General features: G+C 36.8%; 1 protein-coding gene across 6 annotated transcripts in view; it reads right to left on the bottom strand.

Moving 5' to 3' along the window:
- The window catches only part of FAM13A (family with sequence similarity 13 member A), a 131,298-nt gene that overhangs the window by 35,304 nt on the left and 72,453 nt on the right, over positions 1-23,541 (bottom strand). For 5 of the 6 annotated variants that reach the window (XM_088133064.1, XM_088133065.1, XM_007427390.4 and 2 more), the window contains 6 exons: positions 20,102-20,143; positions 13,499-13,540; positions 10,151-10,330; positions 5,952-6,138; positions 3,318-3,394; positions 2,844-2,886 (listed from right to left, as the gene is read on the bottom strand). In XM_088133064.1, the coding sequence (XP_087989190.1) occupies positions 2,844-2,886; positions 3,318-3,394; positions 5,952-6,138; positions 10,151-10,330; positions 13,499-13,540; positions 20,102-20,143 (571 nt within the window). The remainder of the gene's footprint in view (positions 1-2,843; positions 2,887-3,317; positions 3,395-5,951; positions 6,139-10,150; positions 10,331-13,498; positions 13,541-20,101; positions 20,144-23,541) is intronic. The other variant, XM_007427392.4, reaches the window with a different exon arrangement.

Here is a 23,541-nt window from a genome sequence, read left to right as displayed (position 1 = left end):
CAATTTAACACTGGGTAGTTATGCTTATTTAACAAACTATTATAAGCATGCCATAATTCCACATAAGCACCAACAACAGCATTTGAATTTAGCCACAGACTTCAACTTTCCAAATATATATTTTTTAAAAAAAAAATTTGCTAAAGCATATATTGTCATGATATGCTTTAAAGGGCAAAGACAAAATCTGCAAAACTGGTGACTTCCGAGAAGGTGTTTAAAAAGATTTTCAGCAGCCATAGGGCAAAACAACCAGCAAGACTCCTGTCCCTCTCCTAAGATCTGTGGATGTAGAATGAATTATGCATAATAAGGTCATCCATGCAAATTGGCAAGATAAATGCAGGTTAAAGAGCGTCTTTATCTTTGCACAGCCAACTGATTTGTCATTTCCAGCACTATTTCCAGTCGTATCTCTCTTAGACTAAATGAACAACTTCCTTGAAAAAGATAATGAAATCTTGAAGCATCTCTGTCTCTAGCCTTCCAAATTCTCTTTGCTTTTGGAAAATAATATGCTAAAGATAATTTCTATAAAGAAAGGACCAATCATGAATGGAAAGGAAAACAAAATGGACAGGGAACTGTCACTCTATAGATGGGTCTGCCCCTCTTAACCTCTCAATCTCAAAAGGAAGGAATAAATTTCAATTCACAAGCAAAATTATTAAGGGAAGAGGAAAAAAATCCATCAAGATTAGAGAAAAATGTATTGAGAAAGTCAAAAACAAGGGAACAGTTATTTCATCAGATCAAAACAATGAACCCAGGCTATTTTCATAATGCCTGGAACAAACTTAGCCTTCCCCAGTAGGTATAAAACTTACTAACAAACCAGGGTGCTAGATTCCTAGCATAACATAGTTGCAGAAAAATTTAATCTCTTTATGAATCATAAAGTTCTCTGGTTTAAATTTCATCTCTGCCAAGAACCAAGTAAGGTTGAGCAATCTTCTCTTAAACTTCAGCCTCTCACTTCTACCAGGATGATAATTGTATTGTTTTACTTCTACATCTGGGGTAGAAATATATCTAGAAGCTCAGGGCGATATGTGAACCCAAGCAGATTTGGCCAATCTTAGATCCCCTCCAGAAATCTGGTCTCTGGTTTCCAAGTACAAACAGCTACACTGGTTCACTTGCACTGATTCATGATCAAGTCCAGATCAATAGTTTTCTTAAATGCTACTTAAAACAGTTTTCGAGGAAGCTTATTATAAATATTAAAATAAATTCAAATTTAAAAAAATCAAGAACTAGTAAAATATTTAATTTTGATGAATTAAAATTCATTTAAAATTATATATAAAAGCATATGTTGTTTTGTTGTTTAGTCGTTAAGTCGTGTCCGACTCTTCGTGACCCCATGAACCATATTGCGCCAGACCTTCCTGTCCTTCACTGCCTCCCTGAGTTTGCTCAGTTTCATGCTCATTGCTTCAGTGATGCTATCTAACCATCTCATCCTCTGCCGTCCTCTTCTCCTTTTGCCTTCAATCTTTCCCAGCATCAGGGTCTTCTCCAAAGAGATCTCTCTTCGCATTAGGTGACCAAAGTATCTGAGCTTGAGCTTCATTATCGATCCTTCCAATGAGCAATCAGGGTTGATTTCCTTTAAGATTGACTGGTTTGACCTCCTAGCAGTCCAGGGGACTCTCAAGAGTCTTCTCCAGCACCACAGTTCAAAGGCATCAATTCTTCGGCGCTCAGCCTTCTTTATGGTCCAGCTCTCACAGCCATACATTACTACTGGAAAAACCATAGCTTTGACTATGCGGGTCTTTGTTGGCAAGGTGACGTCTCTGCTTTTTAATATGCTATCTAGGCTTGCCATGGCTTTCCTCCCAAGGAGGAAGCATCTTTTAATTTCATGGCTGCAGTCTCCGTCTGCGGTGATCTTGGAGCCCAAATAAATGAAGTCTGTTACTGCTTCCATTTCTACCCCTTCTATTTGCCAGGAATTGATGGGTCCAGATGCCATGATCTTAGTCTTTTTAATGTTGAGTTTCAAGCCAGCTTTCGCACTCTCCTCTTTCACCCTCATCAAGAGGCTCTTTAGTTCTTCTTCACTTTCTGCCATTAGGGTGGTATCATCTGCATATCTGAGGTTGTTGATGATTCTCCCTGCAATCTTAATTCCGGCTTGTGATTCTTCCAGCCTGGCATTTCTCATGATGTACTCTGCATATAGGTTAAATAAGCAGGGTGACAGTATACAGCCTTGTCGTACACCTTTCCCTATTTTGAACCAATCGGTTGTTCCATGACCGGTTCTAACTGTTGCTTCTTGGCCCGCATACAGATTTCTCAGAAGACAGGTAAGGTGGTCTGGTACTCCCATCTCTTTAAGAATTTGCCACAGTTTGTTGTGATCCACACAATCAAAGGCTTTTGCATAGTCAATGAAGCAGAAGTAGATATTTTTCTGGAACTCTTGTGCTTTCTCCATGATCCAGCGAATGTTGGTGATTTGATCTCTAGTTCCTCTGCCTCTTCGAAACCCAGCTTGCACATCCGGTAGTTCTCGGTTCATGTATTGCTGAAGCCTAGCTTGTAGGATTTTATACACACTAATTAAATGATTTCAATTATTATCAAAATTAAAACTCAGAATCATTTGTGCTTGGAACAGCCTATAAGCCCAACAAGTAAGTAAATTAATAAATAAAGCTATTTTAATCTGGCATCTGAAAATCAAAGCTGATGATATCTGAACTTTTCTAAGAAAAATAACCTGAATTAGATTCAGCATTCTAATTACTTCCGCTTCATTATTAATGTGATTATTACTTTATTTTTATTACTTTAATTTTGTTTTGCACATGGTACAAATGGACACACACCTGATTGTGCATTAACAAATCATCCTCGCTTTTGCTGTCTTTGCTACAAAAAAAGAAGAAGAAAAAAAGGATTAAGGAGCATGTCATAAAGGAAGCAACAAGCAACATTCTATTTTTCTTTTTGGTAATAATAAAAACTACATTTTAAAAAAAAGGAGTGAAAATAAAAGTTAAAGTTTCAGATCATGCTTTATAATTCCTTCTTTGAGATTGCATGGAAAAGCCAAGAGATCAACCTACAATTAACAGAAGTGAAATACAATATAAATACATAAAATAATGCATTCATTATAATGTTAAAACAGCTCTTTCTAGAAAATAATAGAATTTTCAAGAGAGGATATATGCAGGCATACAAGAATCTAAAGTTAGCCTTTTTCTCTATGCAATGAAACTGGTCTCAAAGAATAATTGGATTCTCTAGTACAGGCCTTAACTGACATTTTAAGACAGAGTAAATTCTAAGCGAGTCACCTTTCTTCAGAAAACACCTCCATGTCATCCGGTCTTCTTCCGTCTACATGTCTCAAGGAACCAAAGGTTTCCATCGTCTGTCAAACAGTGAGACAATTGCTAAGATACATCATTTTAAACATCAGCTCTAAAAACCAAGAGGACACCTCCTCCAAATGTGTTTGGGATTTCAACTCCCAGTCAGTGCAGCCTATTTAACTGAACGGCATAGTTGTGTTCCATCCACACTGAGGAATGCTATTTATGATATAAGTAGTGAAATAGCAAGGAACTATGAAGGACGGGGTAGCAGGAGGTCTACTGACTCAGGGAAGGTGGGTTGTCACACTGCTATGCAATGTGTGATCATGATTAAAGAAGGGAAGTTCTATAACCTAGGGAAGACTGGGAAATTAGAATGTGAATCCAAAGCAAGATTGAATGCTGAAGTTTTGCTCTAGTGCAATATTATAAGCCTCCCCTGAAATATCTCTCTTATCCCAAGAGCTTTCTCCAAGGGCCTCACCCCAATATACACTGGCAGACTTGAGTTTCCTATGAAAATGGTTGGTTTACATCATACTTTGCTTTAACCCTGATCTGTTGAGTAAAGCCACACTGTTGTTCCAAAGGGCATATGACTGCTGTTGACTCAAGGATTGACTTGGGATAGATTAATTTACTTGGGTTATTACTTTATTGCCTTGCTGTTTTATGACTGGAAACCACCTCTAGTCTTTCTGGGAAAGTAGACAGCCTAAATATAATTGTATGCACACATGCATGTATTTATAAATAAATAAAACAGCTGGTTTCATATGATGTTAAGCTGAAAGCAAACAATGACATAATGGCTTGGCACAATGTGACTACCACGATTCTTTTTGCTGGCCACATCACAGTATCTTCTTTTCAGGCTGTTGGAAAACCAATTAATTAACCTATATCTGTCTTAGACTAGCTCAGAGAGATCTACTTGTGCTTCTGCTTTCTTGTCCTTCCTTTGCATTCAAGAGAACACCAATCTCTTTCTAAAATTACCCTGAAGGTAGAACTGAAATATTAGAAATCTCTAAAACACAGATGAGTTCAGATGTGAAGGAAGAGGAATAAATTTTATCCAATAAGACTGAGATTGATCTGAAAGTGGATTTAAAAATGTCAAGCTACGAGAACAATATGGAAAAAGATGTTACGCTGGATATACAGATGAAAACAGCTGATGTTTTAATAATTAAAAGGGATATACAAATGGCAAACCAAAATAACGACTTGGATATTTTTTATATATTGGATTTACAAAAGAGACCTATTAAACTTCTGAAGGGTTTTGGGAGAAGTGACAAAGAAAAAATGAAAAGAAAACAAGCTCTAGGACATTATTTGAAGGGATTAAAGATTAAGATTGTTAAAAGTAAAAGAAAGGAATATAAAGTGGATTTATTTTTCTGTACTTTTTATTTTTTATTCTTTTATTTTTTGTAGTTTGTATTAGTTTTTATCTGTATAACTGTAATGCTTAATACAATTATTATTTAAAAAAGAGAGAATTACCTTGCCCAACCTGATACCTTTCAAGTAAGATAGGACTAAAACTTTCAGAATACAGTATGGGAAAGCTACAACAATGACATAATTAATTTCTGAATATGCAAAAGAAACCAATCTGGCATCAACTGTCACCATGAAACTCATGACCTGAAGATGACTTGGAAGCTAAAAGCAGTGCAGAATGTGATGGCCAGAAATTGCTAGCTGCGGAATTCTGGGAGTTGAAGTCCACACGTCTTAAAGTTGTCAAGATTGAGAAACAATGCTATAGCAGAATCATAGCACTGCACTGGCTACCTGTAAGCTTCTGACCTACTTTAAAATGTTATTTGCATATAAAGCCTTATAATGTGTGGCACCAAGATATATCAGGGACCACTCTGCCAAGTAGGATTCTGGCCATCTGATCCAAATATCTAGAAAGGGTCTGTTGACAGTCCTATGAGATTCAGAGAATGTGGGCTAGGTGGCACACTTTGTAATAGCCCCACATTTTGAAAATTTCTGTCCATAGAAGTATGTTTGGCCCTGTCCATTCCCTTGTTTTGGAAGACTTGAAGACTATTTTACTTCAGTGGGTCATCAGCCCATAGTAAGATTGTGGGTGACCACCAGTTTTACTATTAAGATTATAGTTATTTAATTGAGGTTTAGGGATTTTATATTCTTCATGGTTTTGTTTTTCTCCTGTTCTACTCCCCCAGAGTCTTGTGAACGAAGCAGTATACAAATATCACAAAAATAAACACAAATGTACAGTACATCATTGTACATATTCATCTTCTGCTGTGGAGGAATTTTTGATGATTTTCCTGACTTTTGACAGAAAACTCTGGATTACTGAATAGCGTGATAGACAAATTCTGTATTATTTAAGCTTGTTCCTCACTTGCCCACTGAATGCAGGTGCTACCTGCAAACTTCAGACTCTGGGGCCATTCTTAATGCTACACTCAAATGGCCAAGGATATCTTGCAGAGCTATTCAGCATGAGCAATCAATCAGGACCACTTGAAATTCAGACAATGTTATGAGCTGGGTGTTTGAAACAGACTCAAATCTCAGTATGACATTTGAAGACTTGACTTTCATAGTTTTGCTTACCAAAGAACTGTCTTGGTTGTCATTAAGCTCAGATAGTTTGGTGCTGGATTTCTGACGTTTTGGTTTACTTCTTTCCGCAATATAACCAGAGCTGTTTTCTTGGCATTTTTCCACTTCCTGAGCATTCAGCATACACTCTTCAATGCTGCTGAAGCCAGAAGGAATATTCTCTTTATTGATGACCTCCCTGCATAGGGAGAAAAAATATAGGGTTCCAGATAATTTCCATTCTACTCATAAAGGCAAGGCAAGCAATTATTCTAACTTTGCAAGTTCTAGAAAAATATTTACACCCTATACTTCCTCAGATATCTTACCCCCCTAAGTCTCTTGGTACCTTTCTCAAAGAATCTGCAAAGTCTACCTTTAGTGCAGAACAAGGAGCCCAATGGACAGATCTGGAATTCTGAAAACCTACTGTAAGCCTTCACAAAATGCTTATCATGGCTGAAGCTTATCTGTTCACAAACAGCAAACTGTCAAGACTATTCTCTGCCATATCTTCTAGTCACCTAATAATGGCCATATGCCAAAAGTAAAAATGAGGGTAGAACCTGGCACTTTGTTCTACGATGTGTAAACTTTTTATTTACTGGTTAAAAAAAATGTTTAAACATTAAAGTTCAGTGGGGCTGGTATAAAGAGGTGTGTCATAGGAACTTAATTACCCATCCCATATCTAGCCTAACATAAAGGCAAGTGACACAGCAACGTAACTGAAGTGAAGCAGAATGGGGCTTGAACAATGCCTGGGTGGGATACTGTCTGGAATTCCATAGGAAAAGGTTGACATATAAATGACAGTGAATGCTATGACTTCCAGCATGAAATATAATAATAATAATGAGGAGGAGGAGAAGGAAGAGGATACATGACAGGATGCAGGATTTTCCATACCTTCCTACTGTCAAGTGATGAACAGAAACTGAATCCAATCTAACACAGGGCATGCTAAGCAACTTTCATTCCTGATTATGTAGTACTAGACAAGCCTTCCAGGAAAATCAGAATATCCGGAAGAATTTCCATCAAACATATTTAAACAGATGTATACAAGCACTAAGGTTTGTATTTCTTCTTTTCTGTCATTGTGCAGCAGAAATAGAGGAACAGCTTCACAGGAAATTCCCTCACAGGCTTGTTTCTAATTTATACAGATTACCATTCTAACACATAAATCTCTTATGGAATCAGACATTATGTATGCCTGGATCTAATTTAGCTACAGTATTCATTAAAAACTTAGCCACAAATCCCCTTGGTTGTAATTGTTAAAAAAAAAAAAAAACCCTGCTACCCCAGTAGTCAGTTAAACTTTGGATAACTTTTAAAATTATGACTGTATTATTTCACAAGATAAAAAGTTTCATACATATATGGAAGTAAAAGTGTATTCATTTTTTAGATTGAATGACTGAAAAATAGACATCAAACACAGACATTCTGGGAAATGTTTATTTTCTGCCAAATCCTTTCAGGAAAGGTTAAAAAGTGAGGAAAACTGTGATGTTCCAACCTCCCTTTCCACAAGCGACATATTTTATTAAAGTAAAAAATTACATTTTCTTCATTACCAGAATTTTCCTTCTCTTCTCTATATGTGCATTTCTGTAGCCTCGGAGACAAGAAGCATTATTACTGTGCCAAGGAATAAACCCTAAAATGCTGAAAAGTTAAGAATCCAAACCCTGAAAGAATGATGGAGTTTCCTTGGTTGAGCAGAAACAGCCCCATTACCTGTTACCTAGCACTGCCAGAAATGGAATACAAAATAGCTAAACATATTCATTAGGGCAGGAGTCCTTTTGAATTTATTTCAAGCATCCAAATGTATTTTCAGTGTTGTAGTTTTATAGACCATGTCTAACTTTTTTAAGAGACAGGACTGTTTCCACGAGAGTAATAAAACAGCTAAATCTGCAAAATGAGACTGCATGCAGAACTAGAGGAGACTGAAAGACAGAACTGCCTGTTGAGGACATTTCTAATGGGCATAAGTGAAGCCAGCCATTGTGGTTTACGAATGACGGTTTATGTCTTAACATTGTGTACAAGAAGTCAAAGCTGTTCAGAAAATTTTTAAATCATGGCTTAATGCAACCTGACAATATGTTGTTGATAGAAGCAAAGAAGGTTTATCGGGGATTCATTTATGAAATCTGACAATCTGTTTTTATTATGTTTTCATAAATCTATTCCATGTAAATGATTCTGTTAGGTAGAATCAAAGAACCTTGTGCAGGACTTTTTGCATATTAAAACTAGGTATCTCTTCCAATCTCAGCATATCACGGTTCAGTTTGTTCTGGGCTCAGATTGGTAAAAGATTATAAAGGCTAAAAGAATAAGACTGACAAAATGCTGCTATTCTGGAATGAATTGTTCAACCCTATTAGAAATGAGATGTTTGCAAATTGCACTCAGCGAAGCTTTCTGGTGAATTTACATGCAATTGTTATGTGAGAGTCCTGAGGTAGAAACAAAATGTGAAATGGAGATATAGCTGTACGGCAAAGCTTTTTTTTTTTTTTTTGGCCACACATGATGCAAAAGATCTCTGACCAAGACTGAAGAACAATAGCTGGTTATAGTAGACAACATTTGTTTAGATCACAGGAAAAAAGAACTGTAATTGTTCAGACATTCCTGAACTACAACTCCCAGTAACTTCCCTGTCTCCTATTTTTGTTCACTTCCTATCATGGTTATTTTGAGGTGCTCTCTTCAGCTGTAGTTTGGAGAAGTGGTTCGCTAAGGACATGAATGTAGGTAAACTTTTGTATGTAGATGATGTCTTAAAATTAAAATTAGTTATTTTTAGATGGATATTTATATTTTTGTTTTTACTGTTTTGGATTTTAATTGTCAGCCGCCCAGAGTCGCCCTCTGGGGGAGATAGGCGGCATATCAATTTAATAAATAAATAATAAAATAAATGTCAGTTGAGAGCCTGAATTATTTGCAACATGTATGAGACTGACAATATGATGGAATGAAGAATATGGATCTGAATTTACTATATTGAAGACCAAGTCTGAGGTTGACCTGGAAAATGGAGTGAAGTTACACCTAAATGGTAAAAAAAAGTAAAGCAGAAGAATTTGGGTAAGCTTAACAGAATGCTGAATAAGGTGGACAAATGATGGGCAATTTTTAAGATGCACAGATGCAGTCAGAAAGGTAGACATGGTAGTACATGTTGTGAGGAAGGAATGTTTGTAAACAAAGAAGTAAAAATGACCGTGCTTAAGAATATATTTCATGGAAGTCAAGTTGGGTATGTCAGGAGAAAGATAATAGTTAAATGGAGTGGGAATGGAGTGCTTAAGAAGTGTATGTGATAAAGGAAGAAATGATGGGGTTAAGAATGAATGGGTGCTGACTGAATGCAGACTGGATACAAAAGTGAGTGACCAGTTCAAAAGAGATGGTTTGGCCATATATAGAGAATGAGCAAGGATCAAATCACAAACCAAATATATGAAGAAAGAAAGAGCTGATGAGATCTCAAAGAGGTGGAAAGTTTAAGGGACAAAGGCAATGTGGAAAGGAGCATATGGAAGTGGAAGAAACAATGCCAGAAAAACATGCAGATATATAGTAATTGGTGTTGTTTAAGCTCTCTGTCTTTTCTTTTCTTATCTCACACCTTTCATTTCTTTGGCTTTCTGTTTTTTTTTCCTTTTCGGTGCTCTGCATAATTGTCCTTATCTTGTAAGGGAAGAAGATGGGGTTTGTATCTCCAAACACGAATGTATGTATAACTTTTAAACAATCTAGAAGATTGTTTTTCAAGAAAGCACATGAATAAGATTAATATGGGTTCTGCATTGTAAACAAATTCTTCCTTTTGAATACAACATTGCGCTCTCATTTATTTCTCTAGCGATATGACCTGATTGCTAAACTAGGATTGGTATTTGTCGGAGCAACATGTTCTGAGATAATTATGTAATTTTACCTTAATGATATAACTAGGATTTCACATCTGCGACTAATGTTTGCCAACAGCAACCTGCATTAGAGAACTTCAGCAAGAATCAGCTAATTGTGATAATAATTAAAATAAGTAGAATATTTGCTCTGGAGCGCATCAGGCTTCTGGGCAACCTCAGGGAAAAAAAAAATCAGCCGTTTGCAACTATCTGACAATTGCTATGACAGATCTCTGAAACAGAAGAAAAAAAGCACCAACATACATATCTCTGGTCCTTCGGGTTTCATCTTGTTCTTTATGATGTCGCCTGCGCTGCCAGGCAGATACACTGGAAGATGTTAATGACGTTCCGGATTCAGATTCTTCTGAACTTTGACCACTAGAGCCATGAACATCAAAAAGATGTTGTTCAACAGCTGACCGGATAGTCTTTTCTAAGAATCTGCCAAACCAACATAAATTATACACACACATACACATTTATATACTTTTAAAAAATGATAATGAATTCCCAATTTGAATATAAGTGCATGCCTCAAAAATGATTTTCAAGAAGTGTTTCAGATATGGAATAAGTACAGGACTTTTCTACTATTCATTAAAGGAGCCCAATCTTTCAGGCTTCTGCATAAAAACTGAAAGAAAGGGACTTTTGCTTTAAGAATTGCCCTAACTTGAATGAAGGGGTTCCATAAAGCCGCAGCAATTTTTTTCCCCAGCCAACCTTATTATTTTGCTCAGTTAGATTTTATAAGCCATCTGTCCCATATGAACATTTTTGTATGCTAAGAAAAGCTCATTCATGTTAAAAGATTTAAAAACTGTTATTTATCCAAGTAAGTTTGCTAGCATTTTCTACTCAAAATGGCAAGGACAGGTAGGACAAATATGCTTTATTAAAACAAAAAAAAACTGTGTTATGAGTCTTTCTCTTATACATTTAAACTTTTTCTAAAAGCAGCCTTCTCCATTATACTCTGTTCTAACATCACCTCTTCTTATTAATGGGCTTGAGGTGCTCTGTAGAAGGGAATGTGTTTTTTTTTTGGTTAGCAGACAGTTTCTCAAGTAATCTGTAAACAGGTTGCAAAATTTTGTTCAAACATGATGGTTATTAGGGAAACTCTGGGTTTACATAGGGGGCAGTTGATCACTTGCATGCTAGAAATTACAATTGTTTTACAACTGTAATATTATAGTTTTATTTCTATGTTTTGTTGTACTCTGAATTGTATGAACATTTGGTCTATGTTAAAAACAGCATTGTTAAAAATCATAGCGTTTTTAGAAACCTAATAGAGATATTTGTGGGTCATTGTGCTTATAACAGAATGCAAAATATAAATAATATTTGAAGATGGGCCAACAAGATCATTTTAAATACAGGTTTTAAACAGTTAAAATTTCTCCTCCAAATGTGCGGGTCTTTCATTCTCTTAAATTGTTGCTTTTTTATATCTTCAAGGTATCTGATAGATTGATTTTTTCTTAGCATTTCTTCCCTAATTTGGTTTCAAATTAATGTACAGGTAGTCCCCAGTTTAAGAATGAATTTTGTTCTCAAGGTCTGTCCTTAAGTCAGATTTGTATATAAGCCGGAACACTATTATTGTATAATATTGTATAAGTAGTATTGTGTAATTAACTTGAACCATTGTGTTTTTAAATCAAATCATTGTGTATTTAATTCAAATTTTGCTACAATAGGCTCTGTTCTTAACTATGGATCATTTGTAAACCGGGCATTCTTAACTCGGGGACTACCTGTATACATTCTATTTTTTAAAAATTATTAATCCATTTTCAAACAAACATATATGGAATAGAAACAAACAATTCACCCCACCTGAAGAGAAAAGGAAATAAAAAAGAACACAACAAATCAAAACATAAAAAGACAAAACATCTGTAGTTAGAGATATATTCCAAATTCTGATTTTGTCAGTCTTCAAAAGAAGAAACTAAGATAAGTTCTAAATGATGTAGTTTGTTAAACACTATATATACAAATGCTTTACAACTGTTAAAACTGTATGCTGCTTATATGTTTTCTTTTGCTGTGTCCTTGACAAAGGAATTTATACAACAGAATATGTTTTTCAGACACTTGAGATACTGTCATTCCCCTTACTTTTTTTGGTTTTTAGACCTGTCCTTTTTCTCCTTTGAATGAACAGCTGTGGGATGTATTTGAGTGAGATCCGAAGCACTTCTTATATGAATCATTTTTGAAGCGTGCACCGACCTGATCAATAAATGCATTTGTACCAATAGAAGGGAATATATGTAGCTCAGGGTTGAACTGTGGAGTCCTTGGGGTTCTCTGAGTTTGGTTGTTTTCTTGCAAATGTTTCGTTACCCGGCTAGGTAACATCTTCAGTGCACTGAAGCCAGGTAACCAAATGTTTGCAAGAAAACAACCAAGCTCAGAGAACCCCAAGGACTCCACAAATACATTTGTATCTGCTTTTCCTGGGAGGCACAGGGCATGGCTCCCTTTCGGAGTCCCATGTTACTTGTGTAGGGTTAATTGGAGAAAGGGACACTGTCCCAGGTTCATCCAGGGAACCGTATGGCTAAGTGGAGAAAAAAACCCAGTTCTTCTGAATCCACTCCAAGTTCAGGGGACCACTCAGGCCAGCCTGCTGACTTTCAGTGGCTTACATAGGAACTCTCTGTGGCTTACTTATTTTCTTTATTAACGTTATTTTGATAGTTTTTACTGTAAACACACAATTCCCTGCCTTCATCAAAATAAGCTGCTTTTTTCCTTCTTTACAGACCGTCTCTTTTTCAACATATAGCACCCTCTACTGATAAAAAAATATAAGCAAACACTGCAAGATTTTTCTTTAATAGGCAGACAAGCAGGTGGAAAAGGGAGAATAGGTCTTTTTGTTGAGATGCGGGGGTTTTTTGTTGGGGACAGTGTCTCTGTTTTTGTTGTTAAGGTTAAAAGAGGTACCTTGAATTTTTTTGGTACTTTAAGGGGAAAAAAATCCAGGGGGAAAACAAAAAGGATATCCATGCCTTTTGGGGGAGAGAAAAGGGCTGGTTCTTTTAAGGGATGCAACTGAAAGGAATCTGAATGCTGACATGCAGTCTTTCTGAATCTAAGCAACCTGGGACTGGATGTTACCTGAATGGAAAAATTCTTGAGAATACAACAAATGTGAAACAGTGCTTACTCAGGATCAGTTAACACATATCAAATTGGCTTTAAATAATCTTAAAATATACTCTTCTTTAAGAAGTTAACAACTGGCAAATTGGGTAGAGGCAGGATACTACATTCAATAACAACATTCACATGATCTAGCATTTTTTAGGAAGATCATGTCAGCACCGTGTTCAAGGCAGCTCTTCAGGAATCATTTGGGCATTCATCAACAGACACCACAGGATACTTTCTCTCTATTAGGTGGCTGAGCACAAAAAGGTTTTGACTGAAACAACTTAAACTACACAACCACAATCTTATCTTCAATTATATCTATCATTAGTGCTGTCAAGGATGTGGTATGTTTGCCACACACACAAATGATGAGATATTTAAATACGAAAAACAAGAACTAAAGAACAGAGTAACAAGGGAGAAAGAGTTACTTACTCTCCAGTAGCAGGGATGTTGTTGACTTGTGACACATGAGCACTGTATGAAAAGAGGTTAAAATCTAGGTGTAATTTCTGAAGAACATTAAAAAAAAGTGGTTCAATAGTTCACTTAAATGCTGAATGACATATTTAAGGCACCGTTTTACTGAGAGTTAAGCAACTAGGTTCCAAACGATAACACATATACCCTGGGATATGTTTAGATGTTCAAGTGCAACATTTAATTCTTTATCCTTGATAAGATGAGTAAGGGAACCAATTTCTTTGAAAATTACATATCTGTAGTATAGTAACTGTGATGACAGAACACATACAAGAATTATGACTTTCTCAGAGTAGAGATTTCCCCATTGTTTCTAGGAAAGTCATTGGGATCTATCTAAGACAGACCTAGCTATGTATACAGCAAATGAAGAAATGCTAGTCTGTCTCAGATACTTTGCACAAAATTTAAACATACACCTTTAAAACCGATCAGTAATATATGAAGAAACTGTGTTTCAAAAGAAAGGAACACAAATCAAAGTCAATGTAGCTAAACCCATTTTATTTGAGCAGCAAGTTATTATTTGTTTCATAGCTAACGAAAGCCACATAGGAAAAATCATGATGTGAGAAAAATATTTGGAGCCATTTTCAATTTTTCTGCTCCATAGAGACTCATCAGCTATTGTTAAGCCCATGAAATGTTACTGCAAATAACTCAGGTCAACATGTCATAATTGCTCCCTGACCTAATCATGGAAGACAACGTGCTATGAAGCTCTGAGTGGTTCCAGATCTTGTCTTTAAACTGCAAGGCAAGATTATATTTGAGACTGGGACAGTCCCCTTTCCTTCCCTCCCCTCGCTGACTCAGCTTTGCAGATAAGAGAGTCATGGCATCCAATTGAAGTTCACCCTGACTGCAGTATTCAATAAACCAAGTTTCTATGAAGTATAAAAACAGTTTATTTGGCTTGATCATCTTATCTGCAAGAGAATTAGTTATGATAGCTGGCTAGCCTACTTGTCTACAAATCAAGACAACATGATTAAAGAAAAGTCTAAATGAATGCTATACTGTGAAATGTCTAACCATGCCATCCCAACAGAACAAGAAATTGTCAGTGACAGTCCTATTATTTTAAACATACTGATTTTTAACAGGTTCTGAATTCTTGTAAATACTTTTTAGTGATATGCATATCCTGCTCTGTCCAGCAGGCCTAGGTTTGTTTTAGGTAAGTAGGATGGTAGATACAAGAGATGGGTTCTTTTCTTCTAAAATTGGGTAAATAAATAACAAACAGTGGCTGAATAGGGACACAGAACTCTTTAGTATGGACAACTAATTTATTTTACTTATTAAACAAATTACTAAAAATGGGCTGAGATGCTAATTTCCACCATTCATTTATATCTCAGTTGATCAGAATAGCATCAGGATGGGCCAAGAACCTTATAGAAGTACAGCCAATATATACAAACCCATGTTACGTCTAAACTGGTTTAATGAAATGTGCTGTATTGAGAGCTAATTCTGAAGAGTCTTTGGAAATTCCACCTGACCCCAAATGCAGTAACAACCCTCTCTTTTAATAACTGAACTGGTAAGGTTCAGCTTGGTAAGGTTATTAAAACCCCTAAAGGATGTCTCCGACACTGCCTCTTTTTGTATCAATATGCCCAATCACTAAGATTTAACAGAGGTATGTCTCAACTGTGATGGAGGCTTGACTTATAGAGACTAAAGAAATGCCACCCAAGAAGCTAGAAGGATTGCTCAAGCAGGCAAGGCTTCCAACATCTTCAGATGATGCTTTCAGGATTGCTTTCTTAGAGGATATGCTTCCTTCGAGAGTGCCATATGAGGAAGAAAGAGATTCTCATATACACATGTGAAGAGAGGGAGCTGCCTCTGACCAATCAGGTGGTTCCCCATCTAGTCAAATGATAGTGCCTTGCCAACTCAGTGCAATAAAAGGTCTTTCTCTTCGCCTGTCACTTACACCTTTTAAATACAAATGCCAAAGAGGTAATCTGGCATCTTTGGCCATGAAAATCATGTACTTTCATACTGCAGTGCAACTGTTCCTAGAGGTGATGATAAACTGTGGCTTAGGAACAGAAATTGTTGCTCACATACAGCCACGTGTACGCATATACAAACGTAATTTCAAGCTTCATGCAGAGGGAAAGCCACGCTTGCCACTAGGTCCATACTGAAAAAGCAGCAAAAATCTGCTACAAACATACCCGTGTATTATGTATAGACAGAAAGGTGTTTATAGGCTCTCTTTTAGAATACATGACACTAGAAGGAACATTCTATGATATACATAGAATATGATATTATGTATACAATGAGATATAGACAATCAAAATATAATCTCCAGAACTAGTTTGAGGACACGCTTGACCAGCAAATGACCGAGAAACAACCACCTTTTAAAGGATAACTGCTAAATCTGTACTCTACTGAAATCTGTAGGTAAGACTTTTTGATAGCACACAGATAAGGTTGTCAAATACGCCCAGGATAAAGATGCTTTCCTACAGCAGTGACACATTGTGGCTACTGCGGGAGCTTGTTTGCTAAAGCTGCTGCTTTTGTTATCAGGAAAGCTAATCCAAATAGAAAGTGTAAAGATTTACTTTTGAACATTCCTCCCAATCATTGAGGATTGTATGCAACACCTACAAGTAAAAGTGCAACGGTATGAATTTTCATTGAAATAGGCAACTCCAGAGCAGGAAGATTGTCCAGAAATGTTTATTGCCATATTCTTTTCAGCTTAACACAATGGTTCCCAACAAGGCAAAAGGGATAGGCTGTTGAGCTATAACTGGAATATAAAAATAAATAAAAGATTTCTGCAAGCTGTTTTCATTAGATTACCTGCAGACAAGTAACAGTTGCATACCCCAATAATTTAAGAACTGTATGATAATGAAAGAGAAGCCTGGAGTTCCACTTTTAACAGCTACTGGTAAACAGGAGGTATGGTGGGGGAGTCACACTTTTCCAGTTGTGAAAACTTGTGGAAAAGAAAGTAGTGGCAAAAAAAATCAAGCGAGTGAATACTATCCTCTACCTTACTAGCTTAGGATGTATGATTTGTCCAATTCCTATTCCTATGTTTAGTTTTAATCAAACTCATTCTTAACTTGTGGATAAAATTAATGCAACCATTTCAGTTTTCACAACAGTTCTTGTAAAATATGACTAACATCCCCAACTGATAAACATTTTTCTTTTTTATGGTTGGATCTCTAAATGTGCACTGGTATCTGGTTGTTTGTTTTAATATCAATGTGGCCCATATATCATAGACATCACTCTCCCTGTCCTATAAATGAAGGGGATGGCATTTCTCATAAACAAAACCATAAACAATATTTTAATCTACATGATGTCAATCCCTGCGATTTTAAGAAGCCAAAGGTATTCCCCCATACATACATTCATACAGCTAGTTGTTGCTTAACGACCACAATAGGGACCGGAAATTTTGTTGTTAAGCAGGGCAGTCGTTAAGCAAAGCACATGACTGCACCCAATTTTATGACATTTTTTATGGCAGTTTTTAAGTGAATCACAGTTCTCCATTGATTTTGCTTGCCAGAAGCCAGCTGGGAAGGATACAAATGGCGATCACGTGACCCTGGGACACTGCAAACGTTGTGTGAGCTGGTTGCCAAGTGCCCGGATTATGATCATGTGACTGCGGGGGTGCTGCGATGGTTATAAGTGTGAGGACCGGTCATAAGTTGCTTTTTTAGCACCATCATAACTTCAAATGGTTGCTAAATGAATGGTTGCTAAGCAAGGACTACTTGTACATAAAAAAAAGACTGACTCTGTTGGCAGTCATGAATATAACCACCAGTTTTGTTATTTGGACAATTCCTTTGGCATTGGATGGTTTAATAAAAATTAACCTATTTTTCTGCTGCCAAATTCCGCCTGTCCAAAATCTCTACAAAACATCTATGTGAAGTCCAACACTAAATACAAGTTATCTTCAATCCAACTGATCATTTTGCCTTGGCAAGCACAACATCTCACCTGGGCTTTGCCTGGATTACATTAATAATCTATTGACACTTGACATTCATCATCTGTTTTGAAATATGTGCTGTTTACCTAATGAATGTGGTGCCAATACATATACCTTCTCAAGTGAAAGGCAAGGCACAGAACATTTTTCATGCACAAATATTGAAGGTGCTTCAGGTAGACAGCTCCAAACACAAATAAATCACCATTCTTCTATTGTCAGCTATTCATGGAATTATAATCAACTTTCCATGTTGTAGACATTGCATTTTGCTGTGTCCTTATCCCACTGTCTTCTGACTGTACTAGTATCCTTAACAGTACTCTTCAGTCCTTAGTGTGTGTAATTTTAGTGTCAAAAACAACTAAGTGGACATTCATAAGTTCCTTAGCAGTGGTGTCATTTATGTCACTCACTTATTTTATTTTTTAATCACTCTGCTAGGTAAAAATAGTACCCTTTCCTAATATTATAGCTGACAGAATTAATAATGGAAACACAAAGTAAAGAACATCACAGTTCTGCATTGCTGCAACATTTCTAATGAGGAGAAAATGAACTTCCTGTCATTATTTTACCATGATGGCTAGTGGTACCCAATTATTTTTCACAATATTGTTTACCATGACAGGTATAGAGAACTATATATCCTATGATTTTATCATATCCACACTAAAAAAGCATGCATTTTGCCACTTTATATGATGTCCAGAAAAATGTTTAAAGCATTTTAAGTGATGTTTAACATAAACAACCATGTGCTAAAATACTGCCAACTGAAAATACTATCTGCTATATATGCTTATCTGTAATGGGCTCACTTATCCTATACAACATGCCCATATAAAATGCCTGTATGATTACTGCATTTTTCAGTTTTGAGGTGGACTGTTATGTCTTTCTCAAAAATACTGGTATGAAAGAAGCATATCCAAGCAATGCTGGAAAAATCTTTGAGGATTAATCTCTAGGGCTAACCTAACCCAGATATCATCTTGTCATGCTGACACCGGTTTGCTTTCTGATTTAGGGACTTTCTTATTAATAGTTTCTGCCTGTCACTGGGCAAACCTTTCTCATAAAGTGACAGGCTAACCAGAGACCAGGAAAAGAAGCAGGCCAGCATTCCCCAATGTGTTGGATTTCAAGCCCTTAAATTTGGCTCAATAATTTCATTAGCAGAGAAGTTCTCATCTGGTGAGACCCATATCACCTAAACAAGGATGGAGAAAACTACAGGCAAATCTAAATCTAAAAGGAATTCCAAGTGAAGCAAGTTCACAGGAGTACCGTACTTAACAGGTTTGTTACTCAGCCTGCTTTGGGTGGGGAACAAGGGGCACAAGCCGCTGTGCTCCCCGAAAACTCCGCAACGTTTGCAGTGCAGGTTTTACAAGGAAAGGAGGGGAAAAAAAAAGATATACACAATGTTCCTGCTAATTGGCAAGCATCAGGCATTGAGAGGTCCTTGGAATCTGGACAAGTCTATTCTACATCCACCCAACATGTTACATAACTGTCTGCTCTCAATCACTGTACTTTGTGTACTGCACAACTTGCAGCCCACATCCTCCATATATTTACATTCATTGCTCTGTTGTTATATCACACAAATAAGCCTACAGTGAGCTGAATTTGAGTGTCAGGAAGTTCACAAAACAATAGGGGGAAAAAGGGAAAAGGGAAATAAACAGCCATCTAACAAAACTAGGGCCATGGTAACTGGGCTGCAAAAGTCTGCACAACCACCAGATGGCAAGGAAAGCAACACAGAAAACTAGCTTTTTGCTGCCACCTAACAGTCATCTGGATTTTTGCAACCCACATATGGTAGTTCTAAGCAAAACAGCTGCTGACAAAAATGAACCAAGCCAGTTCCTTTTTAATTTCTGCAATGGGGCTAGAAAGACAAAGTCACTTAAATCAGAACATCTGCTTCTCATCACAGGAACATTTAAGGGGTGAAGTACCAACCATTGGCCAGCCTCCATCCATTCTTCCTGCCAAAATTATCCCTCCTGGCAATCTAGCCCAAAGCTACAGGTTTCTATTCTGAAACACTGAGAAGGGAAAAGAAAATAAGCTAAATTAAAACAATAAAAATAAAATAAGGGATCCTGACAAAGTCCTACACGATAATAACAACAACAACAACAAGCAGCATCAACCTTGCCCACTGTGGTCTAATCAACAAACCATTGTGAAGGAAACCATGGCTTACTGCAGTGTAAATGCAATCTACATGTTGTATGTGGATACGTATTATTTATCTGTTCTAGATCTATCTATTTTATTTATTATTAAATTTCTCCCCCACCCATCTCCCCCCAATGGGGGAACCCTGGGCAACTCACACAGAACATTAAAACCATAAATATATATAAATACATAAAACATCAATTTAAAAACATTTCTAAAAAAGGGAAAGGATTCATTCTATACATTCTCTTAAGTCATTGTCTAAGAAGGAAATATTTCTGGGCAAAAGCTTTGCAAATGGCTTTTTCTTACAAATCAAGCTCTCAAATAGAATATAAATAAACAGATATAAATACCTCAGATAGAATGGTGATATGGGCCTTTCATCCTCTTGGGAACTAAAAACAAAATAAGATATACTTGTCATTAGCGTGCACATTTCTATTCCTCTCTTGCAAGCTAATTGGTACAACACCAACCAGATCAGAAGAAGACCGTGTCCTAATCTGTAGTATTAAAGCCAACAGTTTGTAGGAGAGAGGAGTAAATTAAATATTAAGTTGTCTTCTTTAAGGTTACAAAATTTCAAGTCATTTGTGAATTCTCATTAAAGCAGAGTGAGATAAACTGCTGAATTATCAAAAGCCATGGCAGCTGTGTAAGACTTTAGAAGCTATTTCTACATCAGTGGGACAGTACATCTGGAAACAGAGTAACTAAGATTTGGGATAGGAGAGTTAGGGATTAGCCACAGTTTTAAAAGTGGATAATGCAGTCCTAAAGTTTAGATCCCTCTCCTTTCATAGACAACAGGGGGAAAACTGCCTGGGTAAGAAGGCTTTAGACCATGTCCATTTGGACCTAGAGTAGAGTGCAACCTATTTGAACATGCATCTTCTGCATTCTGTGCATTTACTTTTTAAGGCAAAAGATGCACTGTTCACATCACTTCCACCATACCTAGACCTGATCCCTACTTTACCTTAAGGCAAGACTCAGACCCAACCTATACCTACTCACTTGGTTACCATCTTTCCAGGGTCTGAATAGAAAGCAGACTGGGAATAAGAAGAACACAAGCAATAATCAATCCTCTAAAACGTTCTTAAGTTAAACAATGATGGAACATTTTAAATATCATTAAGTGGTTGACTATGTGCCATCAAGTAAATTTATGTGAAATACCACCATGGCCCCACAAGAAGGTGAGATTAATCAACATTATTCTCTTGTGCAGCTTTACCTTTCCATAAAAACAGAGGAAGAAATGTTTCTAAATATACAGACAAGAATTATTTTCCAGTCAGGTTGTTTTTATAACAGGGCATATTCACTGACTTTTATAGTAGCTCATTATACTGTTTGAAGAAATTGGCTAATCAGAGGTCTGTTTAGCATTGCAAAGAAAAAGGTAGGGTGGAAGAAAATGCAACAACCTCTGAATGATGACAATATCTTTCTTCCATCAATCTACCTCTTAAAAATTCCAATTCCATTGCAAATAAAGTTATAGATGCTACCACACAAAGCCACTGAGCTTAAAATGCTATTATTCAGCTGCTGACTGCAATCAGGTATGACTTTTCTTCTATCTCTGTTCCAGGAACTGCAATCACTTCTAACAGAAAGCTGCTATGTTTTGTTTTCCCGTCTCCACATCCTATATCAATTTACTACCTGTTAGTAGTGTAAAAAAAAAAAGAAAAGGAAATACAGACATTCTAGGATGGGCTGTATTCATTGTTGGGGCTTTCTCTAGCCTTCTACTGATACAGGGGTGTTTGGGCAATCAAGACCTGTAAATTCCTACTGTTGATAGCAAAAACAGCTTCTTGCAATTTTTGCTGGTTCATTCAACACTCAACGATTGGCCACAAGAACATCTTATCATCAGTGCCCACACCATTAATGATCAAAAACCTATTGAAACCAACAAGATTCCTGCTATATAAATTGCTTGTTAACAAGCTGACAAACTTCTGACAGAACTGTGAAAATGATCCTAACACCTGCTAAAAAAAAGCAAGTTTTAAAGAACAACTTGGATGGTATAAGAGAAGCAGCTGTCCACAGGCCTTCTGGAAGGAAGTTCTTAGCATATGGCCAGCAACAGAAAAGCTATGGAGATGTTTCAAGGAAGATTTTTTTTTCTTCATAGCTGAAGGTGCTGAATCTGGAAGAAAGCTCATAGAAAGAGTTGTATTACCGAGCTAAACATAATATCCACTATGTAGTGCAAAACCTTTGCAAGCCACATGGCATTGTTCATGGCTCAGGTTTGTCATTACTGCTACAAGGACCCAAATCATATCTATACTGGGCTTCAAGTTAATGGAATGCTTCCAATACTTGTTATAGTTCAGAATATTTCACTTCTCTCTGGTTGACATTCTGTTACCCTAGTGCCACAGAAAAGTAATTCCCACTCATTTCCTCTAAGAAATACTCCTCTAAGGTTGTGAGCCTCTGGAACAGTTAAATATTGACCTAACTATAAAGATGAATAATCAGTATAGTCTACAAAGGTCCTTGGACAGCAGAAAGTTCAAAGCCTCCTCACCAAGACCAAGGTTTAAAAAGGGACCTGCTACCAGAGTCACGTATTTGTACAGTTTCCAGAAGTTTAAAAACTCTTTATGTACCCTGACATTCTGATCAAATATTTGGGTACTGAAAATAAAATTGTTTGGGATTGCTGTGCTATATTTAATGCCCTTCTACTTTGACCCTAGATAAAAGTACCCTAGAGAAAATTGATTTCCAGGAACACGGGGAAAAAGTAATAAATAAAAGTAGTAAACACTAATGCCAAATGGCCATGAATTCTCTGAATTTCTGCATGCAGAACAGCCACATCAGCTCGCAGATGGAAGAATTACCATTTTTGATACTCCCCAGACGAACAAAAGCTTTCTGCAGTCAATTGTTTGCCAGCTGTCCTGCTTCCCTATTTGCATTAATTCTTAAGGCAAAACATTTAAAACTAAGATCACCTCCTAGCAGCTGAAGTAGCATAGTCTATTCCTTCTGTTGCAGGTGTAAGCCATTTCTAAACATCATCTGTGCACCAAAACAGACACAAGCTATCTCTTAGGTCTTTTAAGGTATCGTCAGGCTCTAGGCTGTTTTTCCCTGTAGGCTTGAACTGTACTGCCACATCAGGTTAAGAGTAAGTATGTTGATTTTAGCTTAACCTGAAGGCAAACTTAGTTTTGTTGATCTTATTCTCCTCTTATCATTTGGATACACTTGGCAAGCCAAACCTCTTTTGTAAACAGACAGTAATGCCTGGGCTTTTCCAGAAAGACTTAGGGAGCATTTTCGGAATCAGTTCAGGATATCAGAGGATTTTAGCTGAACAAAAATGAAAGTGTTCTGCTTCTAACAGGGACTTGACTTAACCTTCAAAATACTTTCCAATTACGGGCTTATATAAGTTCCTCCCACTCCCATTTTTCAGTCTAAAGACCAAAGACTTGTGGAGCTTTTATCATAACTCAAGGATGCACCATGTTTTAGATGAAGCAGTCCAAGGCCCATCCTCAGATTCTCAAGATTAAGGCCCCTGGATTGCAGGGACCATCGGTTCTTATTTATTAAATTTGTATGCCACAGAAGCATTCAGACTTTTAACGTCTTACAACAAAATAAAATATCATAAAATGTCAATGGTAAAGAAAAACATTTACAATAAAACATCCACGGTAAGAAAAATAAACAAATCACAACCCTGATTACACCAAAATCCCCTAAACAACTCATAAAATCAAAGCCAACAACAGTAACAATAACAGCA

This window comes from Python bivittatus, unplaced genomic scaffold (genome assembly GCF_059951505.1).
Source record: "Python bivittatus isolate LINGU-HERP-01145 unplaced genomic scaffold, Pbiv_v1 ctg000070_np1212, whole genome shotgun sequence".
Classification (NCBI taxonomy): domain Eukaryota; kingdom Metazoa; phylum Chordata; class Lepidosauria; order Squamata; family Pythonidae; genus Python; species Python bivittatus.
The sequence above is the reverse complement of the archived record's forward strand: the minus strand, read 5'-3'. Positions and strand labels throughout refer to the sequence as shown.